Genomic DNA, 22,706 nt, shown 5'->3' on the forward strand with positions numbered 1-22,706 from the left:
TTTAGGTTTCGCTCCTGATTGCGGTACTCCTTCAGCAGTAGAACTTCATTTCCCAGCATGCCCCGGGCGCCAGTACGGTAAATGCTTATACAAAAGGAAGAGCTGGTCTTTGGGGCTTTTCCCATGGCGGTCATGGGACCTCGACCCGGGCTGTACCGTTGGCGGCGTACAGAGAGGAAGAAGGTAGGAGGAAGGTTCTGCTGGAGCCTTGATGCTCGTCCCACCCTCAGCCTGTGCAGCCATTCAGTCAAGGCTCATTCTTTTATTTAGTACATTTTTATCCCTAACTCAGAACTGAGTGCCTTTCTCCTTCTTGCCTGACAAGCTTGTGAGGAGGGGTAGGCTGGATGAGCAGGCTAGGGATTTGAACCTTGGTCTCTTAGATCCTTGTCCCGTGCTAACCCCTGCGGCCAGCAGTACCACCCTAATGGGATTCTCACTGATCCAACCCAAGCAACTCCTTTTCGCATGTCAGCACCAGAGTGGAAGAGCCAGAGTGTATAATGGATCAAGATGCAGGGAGACCCAGATTCAGAGTCCCTTCATCCATGCAGCTCATTATGTGACTTTGCTATGGTTTCAATCTGACCCCTTGCACAGGACAACTAATAAAATTTAAGTGTGGGTATACACTTTTGTCTGCTTATACCCAGAATTAAACTTTGTTAGCCTTAAAGGTGAGATTTGTTCTCAAACTTTGTGCTTTTACTTCAGACAAGCTTGACTACCCTTCAGAATCTGTTTCACAGGGTTGTAATTAAGATAAAACAGTTCTGAACTCTTTGGAGGAAGGACTGAATAAAAATTAAATTCCGGGGTCCATTGTGGAGTTGTTGATTACCAATAGAGAACTATGCAAGAGGCAGCTTTTTCAGTTGCTTAGTTGTGGCAGTTATGGAACCTCAACAGAAGCAGTATTTTGGGCAGCATCTCAATCAACTTCCATTTCAGGAGGAGGTAGAACTCAGCTGGCCTCTTGCTGAGTTAGGAGTTCCAAGGGTTTACAGTCATGTACTTTTAAGGAAGCCCTTTACTTTTATTTTAATAGGAACATTAAAGGAAATACTGTGTGTTACATTTTTGTAATTTTTTTCCAGCCAAAATTTGATGTTGACAATGTGGCGCACTGGATTAAGGTAAGAGGAAATTCAGTGAGATGCAGTCTTTCTATACTTGTTAACTTTGAAGTGAATCCCATTTTATTCAATTCTATTTATATCCTACAGACTGTACGCATGTTGGGAGGGTTTAGGCTGTTGTGTTGTGCTTGCAAATACACTTAGAAGTAAATTTCATTAAAATCATCGTGGCGATTTTCCCTATGATTCAATGAGATTATTCATCCCGTTTTTTCTGTTGAGAACCCCCTAAAACATTCTTCAAGCTTTGAGAAACCTTGGAAGTGGCACCATTATGCAGAATAGGGTCCAGAAGCATTGCTTCCCACCCCCTCGAAGCCCCTGGCCTTTGAGAAGGGGTCGACATGACCGTATATGGTCATACCACCCGATAAATGTTTAACCATTTTAAACAATGCATTAAAAACTGATTAACTTCCATCCATTTGGGAAAACTCTTCCAGGGCTGTCAAGAAATCCCACGGTTTCATGAAACCCTGGCTGGGAAAGCCTGCTCTAGCTTAATTCTGTCTGTTCTTTCTAGCAGTGGGGGTTTCCAACAGACTCCAGCGAAGGCCTTTCTGAGCCCTATGAGATCTTATAAACTAGAGGTGTCAGAGATTAAACCTGTGATGTTATGCAAACAAGGAGGCACTGCTGATTCAGCTATGGGACCTGGGCTCTACTCTACCTCCTTATATTAAAATTATTATTTCTTTCTTAGCAGGTAGAACAAGCCTCTGAATTTGCTATTTCTGAGGCTTTTTCCTTAAAAAGGAAACCTTATTCACAAAGGCTTAATGGTCCGGTGCTGGATTTGGAGACAGCAGAACAGCTGCAAGAGCATGATGATGCATATGCGGAAGGTATTTTCTAAATGCAACTCTGTTGTCTCCGGTCACTCAAGGAGACAACAGTCTCCAATGATCCACCTGTTTTCATGTCTTCTGCTCCAGATAATTTTGTTAGGTCCATGCAGAGGCTGGTGCATGTTCTTAAAATTTTAGATACTCTTTTTTTTTCCCCTACAAAAGTACACCTCTCTCCTCCGTGTTATGCTGGAAACTGCTTTTTGAGAATTCTTGCTCCCAGCTCTGTTGGCATTGCTGGTGAGTGGTAATGATAAAAGGGACAATTGTGTCAGCATAGCAGCACAGGGCTATAGATTATGCTGAAGCTTGTTGATGACAAAATAACTCATCAGCTAAAGTGAACAACAATATCAACATAAACAGTCATTAAGTTATTGCTACATTGCTACACATTCCCAGTGGATCATTTGGGATATATATCCTTTTTTGTTCTTATCAATTTTATATCCTATCTCTTTTAGACTCAGCTGCTTAAAATAATGTAAAAATACAATAACTAAGATAAAAATCCTACTAGCTTTAAAGTGAATATTACAGAACCCACAGGGACGTGCTTCAAATTGACTCTGTCTATATATACCACACATTTCTCCCCAAAGGGAACTCAAACTGACTTACCTTACTGTGCTCCATTTTATCATCTGAAGGGCAGTTTCCTTATAGTGGAAGGGAGCAAAAAATGTCGATAAGATGTGCCCCTGTCAGATTTCAGTTCTATCCTTAATCTGTATACTTTCCAATTCTTTTTTTAAAAGAGTAGGTTTTATATCAAATTTTTTCTACCGTAAGGAATCCTGGAGTGGCTTACAATTGCCTTTCCCTTCCTCTCTTCACAACAGGCACCTTGAGAAGTAGATGAGGCTTAGAGAGCTCTGAGAGGACTATGCCCCAAGGTCACCCAGCAGGCTGCATGTGGAAGAGCAGGGATTCAGACCTGGTTTTCCAGATTAGAATCCACTGCTCTTAACCACCACACTGTGTTGGATCTCACAGTGGTTTAACAAATATTTTGGTAACTTTTGGAATCCTGAAGGGGACTTGCAGGGTCATCTAGCCCAACCCCCTGCACAATGCAGGAAACTCACAACTACCTGCCCACTCACAATGACTCCAATTCCATGCCCAGAAAACCAGATTCCCTGGCCAGTTTGGCCTGGAAGAAATGAATGCCACTGTAATTCTCGGTTCCATTCCATCCTCAAAATAACAACCCTGTGAAGTTGGTAAGTGGGTATGCAATGTGAGAGAGACAATAGTCATCCCATAAACTGCCATGGCAGAATGGGGATTCAAAACTGGGTCTTCCAGTTCCGGATCACATATTCTAATCAGTATACCACACTGGCTGGATGTGTTCAAGCTTAGTTTATGCCTTTAGTTTTTCTGTCATGGTTTCTGATTATGGTAACTTTGACAATTCCCCCCCAAAATAGCACAAGAACTGCTTAGCGATTGGATGAACTCAAAACTGAAATTGGAACTGGCATCTGATCAAGAAGATGATGCTGAAAATCAGGCTGCTGGTAGCTTTGTTCCTCCCCATGAGCCCCCTACTGGCTTCCAGAAGTATGACAAGTTTAACGGTGAGAACTTGACTTGATTTCAAACTGATATTTACATAAGTGGATCCTGTGCATGCTTACTCAGAAGTAATTTCCCTTGAATCCATTGAGACTTACTCTATTGTAAACATGCACATTATTGCAGCCATAGAGGATATGTAGTTAGAGATTGTAAAGCTCAGTTGAATGGAAACTTTGTTCCAAGTATATGGATTTAAAGTCGAAGAACCAAAGGATTAATAAAAAGTTCATGGTGCTCTGTGGATAAACACCATCTGGGCTCCCTATATACAGACCCCCTCCTAAGAAAAAATGAGACGCTCTCAGATGAATAAATTGCTTATACAGCTGGCATGATTGTTTTAAGGATGTTTTTAAAGTTTAATAATATTGTATGCAATTGTTACTTATTAAATATGTTTTTATGAAACAATGTTGGAAGCTGCCCCGAGCCAGCATGCCAGGAGGGACAGTGTATGAATCAAAAAATAAATAACTGCATTATGCTGATAGTGAAGTCACTTTATTTACAACACAGCATTTTGGCCCCTCATTAAGAACGCACTTCAACACAAACTATGGAGATGGTGAAAAGTGCTGTCAAGTCACAGCCCAATTATTTATTTATCTTATTTTATTTATCATACTTCTATACCGCCCTCCCCGGAGGCTCAGGGCGGTTATTATGATGACCCTCTAGGGTTTTCAAGGCGAGAGATGCCCAGAGGTAGTCGGCCATTGCATACCTATGTGGATGGACCCTGGACTTCTTTGGTGGACTCCCATCCAAGTACTAGCCCTGAGTAGCTTCTGAAATCTGATGAGAATGGGCTAGCTTGGGCAATCCAGGTCAAGGGGACACAAGCTATAATAAATGTCAATCTTTGCAAGGCAATTTTATTTTATAACATAACTTGCAAAAAGTTAAAAGTATCCTTCACCCACAGGGGTGAATTAGAACATTAGGACAAACAAAACCAAAATAAGAACCTCCTAAATTAAGCCTATGATACGCTAAATACAAAAACAATCTGCAAGGCAATCTGGCTGGTTACACCTGATTTTGGCTTCTTTTCTTTCCATCCTCTTCAATTTGGGTTTTCTTTCCCTTTATGTTCTTTTTTCCCTTTTGCATCTTTGATCTATGTTTTTTTAAAAAGATGTAGTTATTTTACAAATACATGACCTTAGCTGTACTGGGTATGGGGGAGTTAAAGGTAAAGGTATCCCCTGTGTAAGCACCCTCCAGCATTTTCATGGCAGACTCAATACAGGGTGGTTTGCCAGTGCCTTCCCCAGTCATTACCGTTTTACCCCCCAGCAAGCTGGGAACTCATTTACTGACCTCGGAAGGATGGAAGGCTGAGTCAACCTTGAGCTCGCTGCTGGGATTGAACTCCCAGCCTCATGGTCAGAGCTTCAGACAGCATGTCGGCTGCCTTACCACCCTGCACCACAAGAGGCTTTAATGGGGGAGTTAATTTTGAGTTATTATGCATAATTGGACATGTCTGAAAGTGAAGTGTTTTTTCTGAATATTGCCCAGCAAACATTTTCAATATGACAGGAACAGATTCAAAATGTGCTATCCCCACTAAAGAACACCTGAACCTATTTATAGTGCTTCCTGAACACATTTTAATCTCCTTAGCTCCCTTTTCTTCTTTCTGGGACTGTAGCCCTAGCCAGTCAACTGATGCATTATGAGCTCCACATAACCAATCAGATTTTTACCAACTTGCAACATCAGGGTGCCAATTCAGAATGAGGGCTGTCCTCCTCCCATGTTACAAAACACTCAGATTTGTTGACTGGAAGAGGTCAAGGGGTCAAAAAACGCTCAAGGGTTAAAAAAAATGTTACCTTCTTTTTTAATTGTGTCTTAGTTCTAGTTTGGTGTAGTGGTTAGGCGTGCGGACTTTTAATTTGGCAAGCCGGGTTCGATTCTGCACGCCCCCACATTTAGCCAGCTGGGTGACCTTGGGCTTGCCACGGCACTGATAAAACTGTTCTGACTGAGCAGGAATATCAGGGCTCTCTCAGCCTCTCACAGGGTGTCAGTTGTGGGGAGAGGAAAGGGAAGGCGTCTATAAGCTGTTTTGAGACTCCTTTGGGTAGAGAAAAGCAGCATATAAGAACCTTCTTCTCTTCTATCCATTTTCCAAACTAACAACATTTATAATAAATTTAAATAAATACAATTTAACAGCAGATACCTTGGAGAATTTGGCTCCTCAAAAAGAGTGGTGACAGTTTCTCTGTTAACCATTTTGCCTTGGGGATCTAAAAATGTGTTATACAGTTATGTTGATAGATGGAAGGAGATGATTCGGTTTCCTGGACCGTCTACTGTATAATGTTAGGGAGACAAATTACAGAAAATGTGTGTTTCCTTGTACATTATGTCAAGAATCATTTCTGTGGGATTCAGGACCACATCCCACAGGGGTTTTATTGCAGTTGTTTGGCATCATATATTCCAGATTTGTGTGATTACTTGGAACAAGAAACAGAAAAGACTACAGTGCAAGACTTTTTGCAGCATTTACTGCAAAGTGAAGTTGTGGACAGCGGAGTATTGGAAGAACTTAAAACTGAACATCGCAAGGAGAAGAGAAAGTCCAGGGACCCCCACATTACCATGGAGCTAAGGCATAAGCAGGTAGAAGAAAGGAAATTCATTTCCCTTGCTTGCTGAAGTACAGCTATGTTAAGGCATTTGCTGTTGTAAAATGCAGGTGACAAAAATAATACAGGCTGAGGGGGCTTTTCCAGGGTTTTTTAAACCTTTAGGTAGTGGCTGGAGCTTCCTTTCATTATTACAACTGATCTCCAGGAGACAGGTCAGTTTGCCTGGATAAAATGGTCACTTCAGAAGGTGGACTGTGTGGCATTATACCCCAATGAAATCCCTCCCCTCCCCAAACCTTGCCCTCCTCAGCCTCCAGGTCTTTCCAAACCCAGAGCTGACAGCCCTAACTGCCATATTTACATAATTTTTTCTGATGGAAATGGTAAAGCAAAACACATGATTTCTCCTGTTGTTCTGTTTTTCAGGTAAAAGAAAATCGCATGAAGCGCCAGAAGGCGCTAGAGCTTGTGAAACAAGAGAAGGCCCTGAAAAAATCTGCCATGTTAGAGGCCCAGAAGCAACTGCAGGAGGAGAAACAGAAAAAGGCCCTGAAAGCCAAAAAGGAAGAAGAAGAAATCCAAAGGCAGATGGTAAAGCTGCGGAAGGAGATGGTAGAAAAAAGGCTCCTCATGCAACAAGCACAGGAAATGTAAGCTTGAGAGAAAGAAAACCTGGAAGTCGAACAGATTTTGGTATTTTGCTTCCAAGGCACTGTATAGCCCAAGTTCAACATTTCTTCATTTGTGACTTCCTGGATAAAATGAAATCTGTTTCAGATAGATGTTCTACTGCTTTTCCTGGCATTTATTTATTTACAATGTTTTTGTGTTGCTTCCCCACAGAGAATAGTGGGAATAGTAACATTAGTAGGCAGGAACCCCCAAAAAACAATAAAATCCATAAACACAGCCACAATGCGTACGGTAACAAAACTTACAGCAATTAAAGTCTTCAAATCTAAGCAGCAGCAATACTGTAATAAAAGGTCAGTGATAGCAGGAAAAGCTAGCAAAAATATATTTGTTATTAGCAAAATAGCTCGTTGTAATTTAAAATACAATGGTTGCTAGCCTTCTCTCCCCCCACCAATGAGGGGCGGGACAGCTTACCTGATTGGCCATTTGTTGGACAGATGGCCAATCGGGTACGCAATGAATCCCAACTCCTCCCATCATCCCTATCCAGCTTTATTTATGGTACAGATTTTAAAAGGTACCAGTAGAAGTACTCAGAACAGATGTCACTTTTCCAGACAAGGGATGCATTCAGAGAACCAACTGCTGTTGGTTAAAGGCAATGTATAGCACAAATGAGATCTGAGTGCCCTTCAGAAGATTTTATTCTAATATTACCTTGAAGCTGTTAACCAACTCTTTTAGGAGTGTAGCCCTATTCAAGACAAGCTAATGCCTCATTTCCTGGTTATCAAACTATCAGCCATTTGGCCCTCATCCACCCAGTGGTGTAGTGGTTAAGAGCAGCAGACTCTAATCTGGAGAACTGTTTTTGATTCCTCGCTCCTCCACATGCAGCCAGCTGGGTGACCTTGGGTTAATCACAGTTCTCTTTGACCTGTTCTTGCAGATCACTTCTCTCAGAGCTTCCTCAGCCCCACCTACCTCACAGGGTGTCCATTGTGGAGAGATGAAGGGAAAGATGTTTGTAAGCAGTTTTGGGACTCCTTCAGATAATGAAAAGCTGGGTAGCACTTCTTCTCTCTTTCTTCCAGCATCTGCTAAGAATGTTAATGGCCTCTGCTGACTTTGTTGAGAGGGAGAAGTATTGTTGGGGATCATCTGTATATCGATGGCATTTAACTCCATCCCTAAAGGACCTTTCCCAAAGGCTATTAATTAGTACAGTGAGAACAAGGTGGATAAATAGGCAGTGGAGGGAGGGGGATAGGCAGGGAGTTCTTGCAGCTAAAGTTGAGATCATCTGCTTGTAAATGTGAGGCCCTGAAACCATAATTTTGTCAATTTCATCATTAATAATTTTGTTTCCTTTCCCCTCTTTAAAATTTAGAGAATACCTGGTTGTGAAAAATATAATACTCCCTGAATGTGTGTTATATACATGTATATTTGTAACCACTGAGGAATGCTGGAGCCACAACACACCTGATTTTATGTGGTTCAAAGGATATATTTATCCATCAGGAATGTTTGTACATTGTACGGTCTGTCATTCAGACCCCTAATGTTTTTAATTTTATATATGCATGCTGTATATTTAATACTTTAATGTTTTGTTTTTTGTAGCTTGATCCTTTTGACACAAAAAGGATCTGAAACTAGTTCACTGTGTGTTGAGATGAACATCACAAAGCTCTGTCTTCTTGCTTTCTTCTCAAGGATTGTTTCTTTTTCAGGGAAAGAAGGAGGCACAAGTTAAAAAAGACTCACAGGCTGATAGAAGCAGGCCTGCCTCCAACTTTGCCAGTCTCACTAGATTGTGAGAAGAAAAGACAAAGGAAAGAGAAAGAAGCCATGTTGCAGGAGCTACTGAACAAGATTGACACTGCAAATCACCAGGTGAGCACCCACACTCTCTGCTTGTTTGTCTGAGCACTTTGAACCAGGTAGTGTTTTTACCTGGGGTCTTGCGCAATGTTTGTTAAACCAATAAAACAACCTCTCAGGATTTCATAGCACAACCGAAAGGCACTTGTGGCAATCACTGGATACTCTTTAAGAGAAAAGGTAAGAGCCATAAGTGCAGCAAGCAGAAGTTATCTGTGCTGGAAGAGTGGAGTGGAAGGAGCTGGAGTTTGCCTTGTGGTTCCTGGCTCCTGGTCATACTGTGGTTGTGCATGCAGAGTTCTTTTTCAACCCCACGTTCAAACAGCCTCTCAAGACAGTTTAGAGACAAGCATAATATGCTTAGAAATTAATTGGGTCCTTTTCTCCTAGATGTTCTTGACAGAAGAGCCCTTGTTCTTTTTTCCTCTCGTTCTTAAGATTAGCTTATCTCTTATTATATAATATAATATAATAATAAAGGCTTCCTTAAAAGATAGGATGGAGAAACACATATGCAAATTCTGTAACTATTTGGATGTGCCACAGAGTGTGTGTGTGTTTGAACCAGAAGAGAAAGTGTTAGAATGTACAAGAACAAGCCAAATTGCTATTGGGAAAGACACATTGTTTTACCTTAATTGGAGTTAGAGCTGCTGAAGGTGATGGAATATGGTGACTACTTTTGTTACCCTTCTCCTTGTAGTGCCTGCAACGGTATTTCTCTGCCTGGTATAAGCTTATTCTGGATCTCAAGATCAAGCTAGGGAAAGCCCAGGCCCTTGCAAACTGGAAGTGCCAGCTGAAGGCCTTGCGAGCCTGGAGAGATTACACATGGTCCCAGAAGATGGAGCAGGAGACTCAGAAAATGGAGAGCCAACTGCGGGATCAAAACAGGTAACAGCATTTAGCACAGGGTTTCCCCACTCAACCCTCCACCACTGTGGACTTACTAGGACAGGGAATGTATTTTGTACTCCTTGGGAGCCTGCTACTGTCCTTAGAAGTTTCTGTCCTTAAAATGAAAAGTTCAAATGACATCCTTAATTTTTAAAAAATGCAAAGATGCAAAGTATGCATTTGAAATCACCTGCCTAAATAACATTTGTTCAAAAATACACACAGTCCAAAGTTTCCTATAAAATAAATCCACCAGGAATAATACTGTGTCATCTTTTGAAACTTTTGACCATTTCTCAGTTAAGGAAGCTGCCAGGTTCATTATTATTATTATTATTATTATTATTATTATTATTATTGAATTTATTACCCACCACTCCTGACAAAGCCGGATCGTGGCGAGTTACAAAGTAAAAACAATACAGTCCCCTAAAACCCCTCTTTCCCTTAAAACCAGCAATTAAAATAGAACTACCAAAAAGCATCGGGAACCAACCCACCACCTACCTGCTGTGAATCAGGGGAGCAGCTAACCACCACAGATGACACATGGTGGAATACTCCTCCTTTGGGGGGGGAGCATAGATCTTCTCTTCACCCTGGCCTCAAACATAGGCCTGGTGGAAGAGCTCTGTTTTCAGGGCCCTGTGGAAAGCCAGAAGCTCCCGCAGTATCAACTAAGGTTAACTGCAAATAGGGCTCTTTATCACCTCTTAATTCCTGGCCTATTTTTTAAAAAAAATTAAAGCAGTTTTTAACAACTAAGAATTTAGCTTTCATTTGCTGATCTTATTTATTTATTTGTTGGATTTTTAGGCTTACACTCCCGGCCAGGCCGGCCTGTGGCGGTTTACAATAAAAATATAAAACCCTAGTACAAATACAAATCATCGATGGTGGCGGCAACAACAAAACCTGTTCTTCCCCATGAAACCTCACCTCGGCTACTCGCAGTCTGTGTCCACTAAAGATGGCCCAAGGCGGTGTTAGCCTAGGTCCTGGTCATAAGAGGGGAAGGGAGAGACCCAATCTTACTATCTTTGTCATAAAGGTGCACCAGTCGAGAAAAAACGAACTGTTCTAAAATTCATGTTCAAAATCCAAGACAAATGCCACAAAGCCATCCTAATGAGGCGATGTCATTTTCACATTGGTTCTCTAGGAAAATCCAGTTGGCAGCAGAGTTTAATCGGAAGTACATTTTGCACCATTACTTTGCTGAGTGGCAGTATTGGAGTCGAATGGAAACTGAAAAGAGAGAGCTGCAGGTGAAAAGGGAGGAAACAAGGAAGAAGATGGCAAACCTCCTGGAGGAAGTAGCTCTGGAGAAAAATCCTACCAATCGCCCATGGAATGCTGGAGAAACAGAAGGGGCTCAGGATCAATCTGTGAGCTACGGAGAGGTAAATTTTATTTCTGTCTGGCTTTACGTCATTTTGATTAATTCATTCATTTTAACACTGAGGTTGATCATCATTCCAAAGCATAGAACTGAACAAAAACGAAGCTGGCAACTGACCTTGGGCCAAGTTCACTGCCACCAAGTGATGTCTTCCATTCATGTTCTCCCCATGCCAAGGAGGGGGACACGGCTAAAAAATATATCTGGTTGCAGTACTTTTCTGTGGACCCTTTTGCTGGGTGAGGCATAGAGAGCCTCGGCCCCCGCCCCTCTTGACTCCTCAAAGAGGCTGTTTTGCAAAGCTAAGCTGCTGACTAGGGATGCAAAATGCAAAACAATGACAAAGGTGTGGTGCCCGTAGTTAACTGAACTCCTTCTTCGGGTTACTCCAAAACTAGATCGATATTTTTTCCCAAAGAGATTCTATATTCAAATAAATATATCTCTTTCCTAGAGTGGAAGTGATAGTGGGGAAAGGGGAGGAGCAAACTTACATAGTTTCATTATTGGTAGATTCTCAAGGGCAAAGTAACCTTTCCAAAATCAGAAAGGCTGCTGCTCTGCCCTGACAAAACACCCTTTTCCCTTTGCAGTGCAAAGGAATTGAGTACAACAAAAAAGGCTTTTGTACTTCAGCATAAGTAGAGAAGTGGAAAAGTAGCTGTTTGAGGGCAGTTGTATAGCTGGGAAAACTCCAAAACACTATGGAACAAATGTGCAATTGCTGGCTCCATGACCCGGCCTTCTTCCTTATTGGAAACTTTCCATCCTGTGCCTGCCTCTAAGGAGGCCTTGTGGTGGGGGGTGGTAGGAGGCCTGAACTTGTAATGAAGGAATAGGAAACAAAGAGAATAGCTTTCCTGAGCGGCTGCTGAGAGGTTACTTGGGAGCAGTCATGCCAACCTGTTTTGCTTCATAAGCAAAAATGTTTCCTCAGCAAGAATGGAGATCTTGATGTTAATAATTGGCATAAGGCTTCTTCTCTTCCAGGTGGATGAAATACTCCGTTTAGAGAAGGAGCCCCCAGATGCAAGAATGGAAAAAGCAAATTCCTGCTTTCCAAAGACTGGCCAGAAATGTAATATTCCTCCAGAAAAGCCCAAATGGGCATGGCAGGTCACCCAGAAGCATGTTGCTTTGAAAGCACACAACCGTGTCATGTCTGACGGCCTAGCAAGAAGCTCCATTCAGCATCTCGTTATTCCAAGTCCAAAAATGGCACCTGGCTGGTTGGGCCCCTTTGAGCACCACCATGCCTTCCAGCAGCAGCTAATTGAAGAACAGCGACAGCAACTTCAAGAACAGCAAGAATTGATCCTTGAGCTCCAAGGAAATCAGAGTCTAAAGAAGGCCCAGGAGAATGCTGGGCAAACCACAGCTGTTTCCAGGGCAGTTGGTAATCAGATCACAGAAAATCAAGCAGATTACAAGATTATGAAACCTTCAAGGTACCGTGCCAACAATATCCATTTGTCTGATAGCTGCATAATGGCAGGTTGGGGCAGCAGCCTCAAAGGTATATCCATGATTCTCTGTCTTCATTTCATCCCTAGAACAACCCTGTGAGGTAGGTTAGGCTGAGAGAAGATAGAGCTAGTGAATTCTGTATCAGTAAACAGCATTGAACTTGGCTCTGTTGGTCTTGATGATATCATCAAGATATTCCAAGGAAGATAAATAGATTTTCTTAGACTCCTTCCTGGTGAAGCAGGTAACTGTCATAACTGCCATTTGAGATCTTTTGGAATCTCTTCTGTAATTGAAAAGAATTGGAGTGAGTAATCATTCTAAATTTTCTATGTTTCCTTATTCCACTTTGTCTTCCTTTCAGGTCAGGTGATCAGCAGCTGGTTGCTAAAGCCAGGAGGAATCTGAAGGTGTCCTCTGCCCATCCCATAGTCAAAGGTATATTTCTGCACTTAGAGGAGGCTATTGAGTTTATGCTTGAGGGAAACGTCAATAAATGTCCGGCATGCAGGCCAACATATTAATAATGTAGAGCATCTCTGTGTTCAGAAGTATTTGTGCCACTGAAAGAAAAAAAGGGCCACATCAAGTCTAATGAATAAAATTGGGGAAAACACAATTTGTGTTTGTAGAGAAAGAATCTTTAATATTTTTGAAATCCCAATGCATTTCACATGAAGCCGCTGAATGAGCTTGTTCAGTGTAATACTAACAGAAGAGAAAGTAACAGTCTACTGAGAATATGAGGTGATATCCCCTTGAAGGTTGATGTGAAATGCATTGGGGGGATTTCACAAGTATTAAAGATTCTCAGGTAGTCTGATCAAACAGAGAACCCTGCCCATAAACAAATGTGGAGACTGAATCACTTATTTCTTATTCAGTTGTGATTTATATTCTTCAATAAATTCATTTTTGTTTCTCCATTAATATCACACTTCCTTGTATGTTTGCATAATTACTATTTAATATATCTGTTGTTTGGTGAACAACAGTCTCTGTAGAGTGTTATCTAATTACCAAGTCCATGATTAGATTTTTTCCAAAGTTATTACTAATTTCCACCTAGATTCTCATATCCATGCAAATGTTCTTTTGGCACTAGAACTAGGATTGTGATGTCATAGGATTGACCCTACATTCTCTGTCCTCCTACTAACCAATGAGACTGTGGTTCAGACAAGCTCAGAAAGATTAGGGTTGCAGGTAATAGTTCAGTAAATGCATCAAATTACTAGCTAAAAGGGTTGAAATCGATGACTCCCTTCCACCAAGTCTTCCTTCAACAAGATTTTTCTTCAACAGAGAAAGTCTTTCTTAATCAGAAAGAACCATTTCCCCTTGAATGAACTCAATTTCTGCTGAAATAAGACTTACTAGAAGAGTGTCATAGGATTCAACTGGTAGGCACATAGAAAAGGGCTCACCTTTGCTGAATGGCCCTTTGAGGATAGCACCTGGAGGACCACAGGCTGACTACCCCTGCCGTAGTATACACATTTTATCGTGCAGTGCTAAAGGTCAATTAAAGCACTAAAATCTCAGTAGAAGATATACAAGAATGCTATGAGTAACCCAAGTTACGCCATGACATGTTTCGATCCAAATGGACATTCTTCTGAGGTCAATTACAGATCCACACATACATAAACAAAAAGCTTTTTACAGCCAGGAAGGTTCAATAAAAGTCTGTACTACACAGAGGTGTCAATATCCTGGATCTCTATTGTGATGGACAGAATTCACAATCACCAGATAGACACCTTTCTGGAAGTCTTTCCTGGACTGAGGTAAAATCTCTGTGTTTGGCTGTGTGCATGTTCTAACTGTTGTCTGCAGCCATTCTTCTGGTCCACAGAGCTGCTCTGGAGACAAGCAGGGGGCAGTGTGCTCAAAGAAGCAGGAAGTCTCCTGATGAGGCAATTAGGACAATGGAAGAAATAATTTGAAAATCTTCATGAAGTTCCTATCCCAGCAATGCTAAATATGCATCTCTTCTGATGCCCCCCCCCCACCCCACAGGACACCCTTTAGCCATCCACAGCTTGGGCCCTGCCTGAGGGAACACCTGTCTCCTTATGCCCCCCCCCCCAGGGCTCTCTGCTTTGTGGATGCTAACCTACTGGAGGTCCCTGGCCCTAAGTAAGCATGCCTGGCTTTGACCTGGGCCAAGACCTTTTTGGTTCTGGCCCCAACCTGGTGGAATGAGCTCCTAGGAGAGATTAGGGACCTGATGGAGTTATCAGCATTCTGCAGGGCCTGTAAAACGGAGCTCTTCCACCAAGTCTTTGGCTGAGGTCAGGGCTAGGAACAAGAAGGCTTCTCCTCAGCCTACATGGTGATATCTACCATACCCCGCCCGGGGGTGGATGGCTGTGGGAAATGGGGACGGGAGGGTGTTACGCTGTCATCTTGGTTCATGTTGCTTTTAATGTCCTGTCGGCATTGCTATGGGACTAGTTTGGTGTAGTGGTTAGGAGTGCGGACTTCTAATCTGGCATGCCGGGTTCGATTCTGCGCTCCCCCACATGCAACCAGCTGGGTGACCTTGCGCTCGCCACGGCACTGATAAAGCTGTTCTGACCAAGCAGTGATATCAGGGCTCTCTCAGCCTCACCCACCCCACAGGGTGTCTGTTGTGGGGAGAGGAATGGGAAAGTGACTGTAAGCCGCTTTGAGCCTCCTTCGAGTAGGGAAAAGCGGCATATAAGAACCAACTCTTCTTCTTCTACTATGTGGGGTTTTATATGTTTTATGGGGGTTTTATTTTATAACCTGCCACAAGTCTGTAGAGCATGGCGTTCTAAAAATCTAATGAACAAACAAATATTCTGCTGAATTATGCACAGTGCAGATTTTGCATATTCCGACATCCTTAACATCCAAAAGCATAGTTTGCCTTAACCCGTGTGCTTTGCTTCCTCAATTTGGTAGCTATGGAAGAGAGGGCAATTCAGAGAGCAGAACGGAGGAAGGAAGTGGAAGAAGCAAAGAAGAAGCAAGAAGAGGAGAGGCTAGTAAGTAAAACTGAAGGAAGACTTCTCCCCTGACAAATGTCTTATGATCATGTGGTTTGATTAGTAAAAAAATAAAGCAGCAGCAGCAATACAGGATAAAAGAATGAACAGCTAGGTTCTCTGGAGAGCTCTCTCTTCTTGACCTCCCGTTATCCAGTTTTCACAGGTGGAATACAAAGTTCTGATGGCTGTTGGTAGGACTGTCCTCTGTGAGTTTTGACCATAATTCAGGCAAAGAGTTACTTGAGCTGGCGTGATGCTTGACATAGAGGAAAATAGCGTTCATGTATCTGTCGGGGCTTTTGTGTGAAACTTAGCTCAAGTGGCCTGGGGCACTAATAGTGCAGTCTTGTGCAATTACTCCAGGCTGGGTCCACTGAAATTACAGGATTGCATTTAAGTTTCTCTAGTATAAACTCAGGCATTGACTTTATTCGGGAAAGCATTTAGCCTGCTTATTCTGTGTTTCTTTGTGTAAATGCATTGAGGTCAGCTTACTTAATGCTTCGATCCCTTTTAAGGCCCGGCTGACTGCCGAAGAAGAGGAGCGTCAGAGGCAAGAAGCTGCAGAAAAAGAAGCTCAGCTAGAGAAGAGGCGGGAAGAGAGGAGACTGCAGAAAATGGTGAAAAGACTATTGTGTTCACTTCTGTTCTTCATTTTAGGTACCAGTGAATTCTAATAATTCCTGACTGTTTGTAGCCCTGAAGAGGTCAATCTAACTGTGGCCGTGTTCGGAGCAAAAACCATCACAACTGCTTGCATTCACCTTTTGTAGAGGTCATTTCAGCCATATACTTTCAAAATAACACTGACAGTCTCCATATGAAATGATAATCTGGTTCCCTGTGTAATGATAGTTGGGGTCTGTTACTGGAGCCAGATGCCTAGATGGGGATTCCCTTGATGTAGGTCCTGCTTCTTCTGATTCTGAGGAGGCAGCAGGTAGCTGGCCCATGACAGGCTCAGTCTTTGAAGAAGACATACGCATGCTGTGAAGAAAAAGGGGCAAGGGGGCCATTCAAAATCAGGGAAGCAGTTGTGAAGTCACTGGCACTACCTAATAGGACCTTATGCCTCTAGTACAGCTTCTGTTCCCACAAAAAAATCTGATGTCTGAGAGCCAGGAGATAGTTACTCAAAGTGTGTTCTGAAGCAACATTTAAGACACGTTAGCATGCTAAGAAGGCTATGTCTGGAATTGCTCCCTTGGGATATTCCTGTAAGCCCGGTGCCAGGCCGCGAAGGCCACGGTACCGGGCCGCCAGCAGCTGCGCCTGCCTCCCCCTGCCCACAGCGAGAAGGAAGGGAAGAGGCAGGCACAGCCACCGGCATGCCGGCGACGCAAATGCTCATGCGCGCAGTTGCCGCGCATGCATGTTAGCGCCCCTGGTGGCAAAAACACGCATGCGTGCAGTTGCCGCTCGTGCGCGTTACCGCCTCCTGGTGGCGAAAACGCACATGCGCGGCAATTGCGCCTGTGCGCTTGCGCAGCACCCTGGCCGTCGGCTCTCCCCTCACCCTGGAGGCAGTCCCTGCCCTGAGAAAGGTTGGGGACTGCTACTGTAAGCAACTCCATTATTATGCAATGACCCACAAGAAAAAAACCTAAGAGCCCTGCTAGATCAAACCACTGGTCCACCTTGTCCAGCGTCCTGTCTCACAGAGTGGCCAACCAATTCTGCTAGAGGGCCAACAGCAGGGTATAGAGGCCATGGCCCTCCCCTGATGTTAACTTCTGGCTCCGGGATTCAGAGTTTGATGTGGAGGCTTCCTTCAGTCACCATGTCTAGTTAGCCATTGATACTTATCTTCCATGAATCTATTTAATCCCCCTTTAAAGCAGTCTATTCTTGTGACCATCACTGGCAGTAAATTCCACATTTTAATCACTTTCTGTGGAAAGTAATGATAGCCAAAGAGCCTAATTGGGGTTCTTTTGCCCAGCCCCAATTAAACCTTTTAAATATTTTTACTGCAGAAGAAATATAGATACAGGGGAGTTCCCAAATCTGTGTAGAGAACAATAGGATTACATAGCATTAAATACCCTGTTCTTGGAGGTTGATAAAGATGATGTCTTGTAGGATGAGCCAATAGCCTGGGGTCTCTACCTCCCTACTCCACCTCCCAGAAACACCCTACAGCCCTTGCACCAGCCTTCCAGGAACTGCTGACAGGGATCCAGGTCTTTGCCTGTTATCAATTCCAGCCCCCAAGGTTTACAGATTGGAATGGCTTACTCATGCCTTCTGGCCTTGGAGCACAAGGCAAGACCCTGCTCAAAACATTCCCTCAAACTCATGGGAAGCTACATTCTGGAGAGGAAATACTGCTCTCTTGATAGGAACCAAGGATCAGAGCAGTCAAACCAATCCACAGAACTATAGTCTATTTCTAATAACTGTATGATCAAGGCCAGGCCACCAGTAGTATTTCCTTTTGTTTGTCCTAACCCTATTACCCATCAGCTTTAGGATGCCCTCAAGTTCTGGTATTTTGGGAGTGGGAGTAAAAATTTCTCACTGTCAACTCTGTCCATGCATTTAAAAAATGTTATTCTTATAAATCCCTAAATGTTCTTGGTCAGGATAAGAGTTGATCTGTTTTGTTTCCTGAACTGCAGAAAGAATTAGAAAAGCAAAAAAGGCTGGAGAGGGAGCAGCAGCTCCTGTTGAAAGCAAAGGAGCATTATATTAAGGCCCTGCTCAAATATTGGGGACTGGAGCCCTGGAAAAGACTGATGGAGAAAACTCAGCAAAATATGATGGTAAGTGCCCAAGTAAAAATGAAAGGAATGCTGGGTCCCTGCCCCCTACCTACCACTGTCTCTGTTCACTAATCAGGTCAGGGTGCTGAGAGTCGTAGAATGAAGGGTCCTGCCTAAAGAAACAAAAAACAAAAACAAAATACTAACTTGCCAACAGATTCGGATTCCCTCAATGAGGTTTTAAGATGATGATTTAACAGAAGTTAATAAGTTAATAATTTAATTAATATATCTTACTTAAAAACATATATCAGCATTAAAATTAATTGTATATGTATCGTTACCCACTCTGAGACAACCAGGGAAATGCGGGCTATAAAAATAAAGCTATTATTTTTGTTATTATATCCAGGTTTCTCAGAGCAGCTTCTACTTTGTTTGACCTGGGTGTATCACAGCCCTTTTTTTCTGACTCATTTGTGCATCTTGACCAGGAAACTAACCTGGCTTTAAGTCTCTTTCTTATGAGAGAGCTAAAGGGGAGAGCTACAGAGAAGCAAGAGTGTTGAAAATGGCTTCACTCACAGGCACTCTATCAAATGAATAAGTGTTATTTGAAAGATGATACAATTCTTGTTTCAGAGGACTTTTTGCCTGCAGTGTATGGGTCATTTAATCCCCATTTACATTGTCACGTTTCTAATGCTGTGTTGAGCTGTGCTTTTAGTGCTATCTGTCCTGTCTCTGAAGAACAGACTAGAAATTTAATCAAACCGCTAAATAAACAAGAGTTACCTGGACTGACACATACAGGCAAGAGCATCTGTGCATCCAGACCTGGCAGGACTTGACATAATAGTAAGGAAAATGCAATTATGTCGCTAAACTATAGGTGGAAAGAGACAGTGGGCTAGGCTACTTGCTCTGGAAACATGATTGTGGTGAAATACGAAATGATAAATGGAAATGCCGAAAGAGGCAGGAGCTGTCAGCTGTAAGCTTGATGGTGTTGCTGCAGAGTCCTGTGGCTGCAGCTGCACAGTTGTTTGAGCACCCATCTCTCTTTCTCTGACCCTTATTGATTCCATGCTCAGGTGGCAGAAAGGCAGCACTGCCATGAATTGCAGAGAAAGTGCCTGGTCTCCTGGCTTCAGCACACACGTGCAACCCTTGCCAGGAAAACAGCTCAGGCTGAGGAGCTCTATGCTTGCCTCCTACTGAAAAGGTGCTGGAGGAGCTGGATAAAGGTAAGCAAGAGAAAATGTTGTTTTTCAGTCTGAAGCCATCAGCTCTGTGAAGAAATTCTCATCCTGGCCTGGGAGCTAAGGTGCACTTCTGGGGGCAGCTTGCTTGTGCTTTTGTTACCAGTTGACTGGACAAGCAGGTAGATTGGCTGGCAGAGTGCCCAACAACATTTGTGCCCATGTTGATAATAGCTGGCTATGCTTATTCTTGGACTTTGAGTGTATAAAACCTGGGCGTGGGGTTAGGAGCTTGCACAAGGCATTAGTAACTGAAAAACTGAGTGGTAGTTCTAGCATTACTGTGGCACCGCCCTTGCAGCATGATGCGTGCGACTCTGTTCCCGTCTCTTGCATGATACCTGGAGGCCTGGGCAGACCACAAATATGCAGGTGCCCCAACCTGGCTTCCAGTGTGCTTGGATAAATGTAGAGTCTGCCTTCTTTGCCCCTTTCACACCACTGAAAGCAATAAGATTGTGCCTGTTTCAAACAAGGAAACAACCCTGAAAGCTGAGACTTCCTCGATGTTGAACTGTATTCAGTGTTGAACTGAATGCATGTAGTCATCACTAACATCATATCACTCTGGCTGTTCTGTTTTTTATCATATAGATTCTTTGATTTGTTGTCCGCTGTAATTGCATTCTGATTTCTGTCCTCTGTTATTCTATGTTTCTCTCCCTCTATGTTGCTGTCTGCACTGATGGAATTCTCTTGCTTGGGTTGTACTCAGTACAAGGATTATGCATCTGCTTTGGAAGAAAATGCAAACAAATTCCATGAGGCTTCACTCAAGAAGACTGCCTTTGGAGTTTGGTTAGATACATTTAATAAAGAAAAACAAGTGTCTTGGAGGAAACAGAAGACTGCAGACGAATATAATGACAGGTGATTATATGACACTTTTGATTTGACTTGCATCTAATACAAAGGATATTTATCCCTGGTTTTGGTAAACTAATGCAAATAACATTTTGATGCTGATTTTCCTTAGTCCACAATATTTAAGCAGTTCATAAGTCCAGACTGCCAGATTCTGCAACAACTGGAAAATCAGATTCTATTTAATAAACATATTTAAATTAGGTGCTCTGTGTCAAATGCAAAAATGAAGAACATGCTAATAACATTTTAGAAACAAAGGCAATAATTAACAACGAAACAGGGTGATACATGAGGACACCATCACAAGCTATACCTGCATCTTCTCCAGCCTTTAGGGTTTGGAGGGTACGGTGAGACAGTTTTGTCCTGGGAAAGTTTGTTTGGCACTTGTGGATCTGTTTTAATTTTGGCATGTGGATTTGTTTACCTCCTCCCATCTTTCAATATTTGATACAGGAGAGTAACGCTGATTGCATTCAGGGCTTGGCGGCAGTTCCCAATGTTGATGAAAGAGGAAAGGGCGAAAGAAGAAAGACTACATCGGTTAAGGAAGAGAGTTGCTGAAATTCTCCCAGACTTCCTCACATAGCAGTGGCCCTGAGGGCAGCTCAAATTGCACGAAGAGTGCAGTTCATGAGCATCATGCCTTTCTCTGGTTGAGATCAAATCCATGGAGATGTTCCAGGAAATACTAGACCTCTGTGCCTCTCATCTGGTCTCTCTCCCCACTGCAGTAACATCTTTGCTTCCTGAGGAAATGTCGGTTCCATTTTCAGCATATCCGCCATGATGGTCTACTTCATATACATAAATGTATACCTGCTATCACACTTTACACACGCATGCAGCTGCGTGAAGGAGTACTTCTGCGGTGTTATCTTGCACAACTGGAGTAAGGATGTGAATACCACAGTCCTATAAATGGCGAGTCACAAGGGGAGATGCACTATTGGACTCGGCCCACAGACAGACTAATCACCTGTGCTCCCTTCTCTTGTGGGACTGCCCCAGCGGCAAGTGGATTCCATATTGTTGAATGTGTAAAGCAGAAGAGAAGACCAAATTACCTGACATGACATCAGAAGACTGACAGGTTGTATGTTATCTGCTGGGACAACTGCATTCTGCTAAAACTGAAACTTTCCTTCTGGCCTCACTCTTTACTGTAGGTTTGACACTCCATAGCTATATCTGCAATAAAGTTCTTGGTTACACACAGGAGCATTTTGCATAATTCAGGGAATGCAAAATTATTTTAAGAAACACTGACAGATCATTTATTGTGAGGGATTTCCCTTAAGTGTAGAGGATTGTACTGTGTCTGCCTCAGTCTGCTATGGAGGCACAACCGGCTGCCTTGCAAAGGTTCATGCGCATGGGGAGCAAGAAGTACCACAAGATGGCTCAAATCTGTTGTCTTTCAGTTTCTGCTGCTCAGAAAAATCCTGGAAATAGAATACTTTCCCTCACTAAAAAGTTCCATCAACTACATCTGCATTGGTTAACTGGATGAAGAAATCTTGATAGTAATTTTGGAGTTGACTTATGTTCCCTTCAAATATACCCACTGATCAAGTGTCCTTTTCAGTCAGGTTTTATGCTTTAGCCCAAGGTCATAAATAGGTTATAACAATGAACCCCAGGGCACATGGCCCATCATTGGAGGGAACCTTGCCTGCATGAGGCCTAGTGCAGGTGGATTACACCATTAACTGTGATTTATAGTTTATGATGATGAAGATGCATGTTCTTACATTTTCTGACCAACTTTTATTGGCATGTAATCCCTGGAAGTTCACTTTCTACCTCCACACGTGCACTGAATAAATCAGGACAGGTGTAGAAGAGCAGGATATGTGGGTATGGTGAGAGAATTGATGGTTAGAAGCCACACAAATGGGTTTATCACTTTCTTTCCCTGTCATTGCTTCAGGAAAGCCTTGCTTCAGACCACATCATGATCTCATACTATTTTTGAGCCAACTTTGTGTAGATGTGCAAGAACCCAGTATTAATTAGGATTGGAGGGGGTAGGAAGAAGCAAAATTTTGTCAGGGCAGTTTCTTGTTTTCCTTTCAGTTGTTTTGACCATACACCAGTTTCCATGCTATACCCAAATAATTAACTTTTCTTTAAAAACAGATCCAATGTCAAACTGCCGTTGTTGTTCTTTGACCTTTTGGTTGCTGCTCATCAGACATATTTGAATAGTTGTCCGCGTGAAATAGCTGAACACTAGCCAGTGTGCCTCACTGGCAGATCATGTAACGGACCTTGGAAAACAAAGGGATTTGCCAGGCACCCAAAAATATCTTTCCCAACAGATGCTTGGGTATTCTCGGCACTATGAAAATGGCATCCTTCGGCTCTGCTTCAGATA

At 42.8% G+C, this 22,706-nt stretch overlaps 1 protein-coding gene across 5 annotated transcripts; it reads left to right on the top strand.

Annotated features, from left to right (window-relative positions):
* Positions 1–26: 26 nt before the first annotated feature.
* Positions 27–21,540, top strand: CCDC191 (coiled-coil domain containing 191). 5 transcript variants are annotated; one of them, XM_077341965.1, is made up of 17 exons: positions 28–183; positions 1,098–1,136; positions 1,843–1,984; positions 3,424–3,573; positions 6,036–6,214; positions 6,610–6,833; positions 8,556–8,718; positions 9,410–9,600; positions 10,766–11,006; positions 11,996–12,453; positions 12,837–12,910; positions 15,407–15,489; positions 16,011–16,112; positions 18,114–18,257; positions 19,292–19,444; positions 20,175–20,329; positions 20,783–21,540. In XM_077341965.1, exons 1-17 carry the CDS (start codon positions 82–84, stop codon positions 20,913–20,915), a joined length of 2,733 nt encoding a protein of 910 aa, XP_077198080.1. In that variant the 5' UTR covers positions 28–81; the 3' UTR covers positions 20,916–21,540. The 5 variants fall into 5 exon arrangements, 4 of the variants coding, with proteins under 4 accessions (XP_077198080.1, XP_077198081.1, XP_077198082.1 ...); XM_077341966.1 differs by having other exon boundaries at positions 1,846–1,984; XM_077341967.1 differs by lacking the exon at positions 3,424–3,573.
* Positions 21,541–22,706: the final 1,166 nt, after the last annotated feature.

The sequence above is a fragment of the Paroedura picta genome, chromosome 6 (assembly GCF_049243985.1).
Source record: "Paroedura picta isolate Pp20150507F chromosome 6, Ppicta_v3.0, whole genome shotgun sequence".
NCBI lineage: Eukaryota > Metazoa > Chordata > Lepidosauria > Squamata > Gekkonidae > Paroedura > Paroedura picta.

What these genes read in the sequence shown, in the direction of transcription:
- CCDC191 (XM_077341965.1), top strand. Translation starts at nt 82, where the DNA reads ATGCTTATACAAAAGGAAGAGCTGGTCTTTGGGGCTTTTCCCATGGCG. An exon ending in TTGACACTGCAAATCACCAG is followed by an intron (nt 8,719 to 9,409) that starts GTGAGCACCCAC and finishes TTCTCCTTGTAG; the next exon opens with TGCCTGCAACGGTATTTCTC. An exon ending in AATCTGTGAGCTACGGAGAG is followed by an intron (nt 11,007 to 11,995) that starts GTAAATTTTATT and finishes CTTCTCTTCCAG; the next exon opens with GTGGATGAAATACTCCGTTT.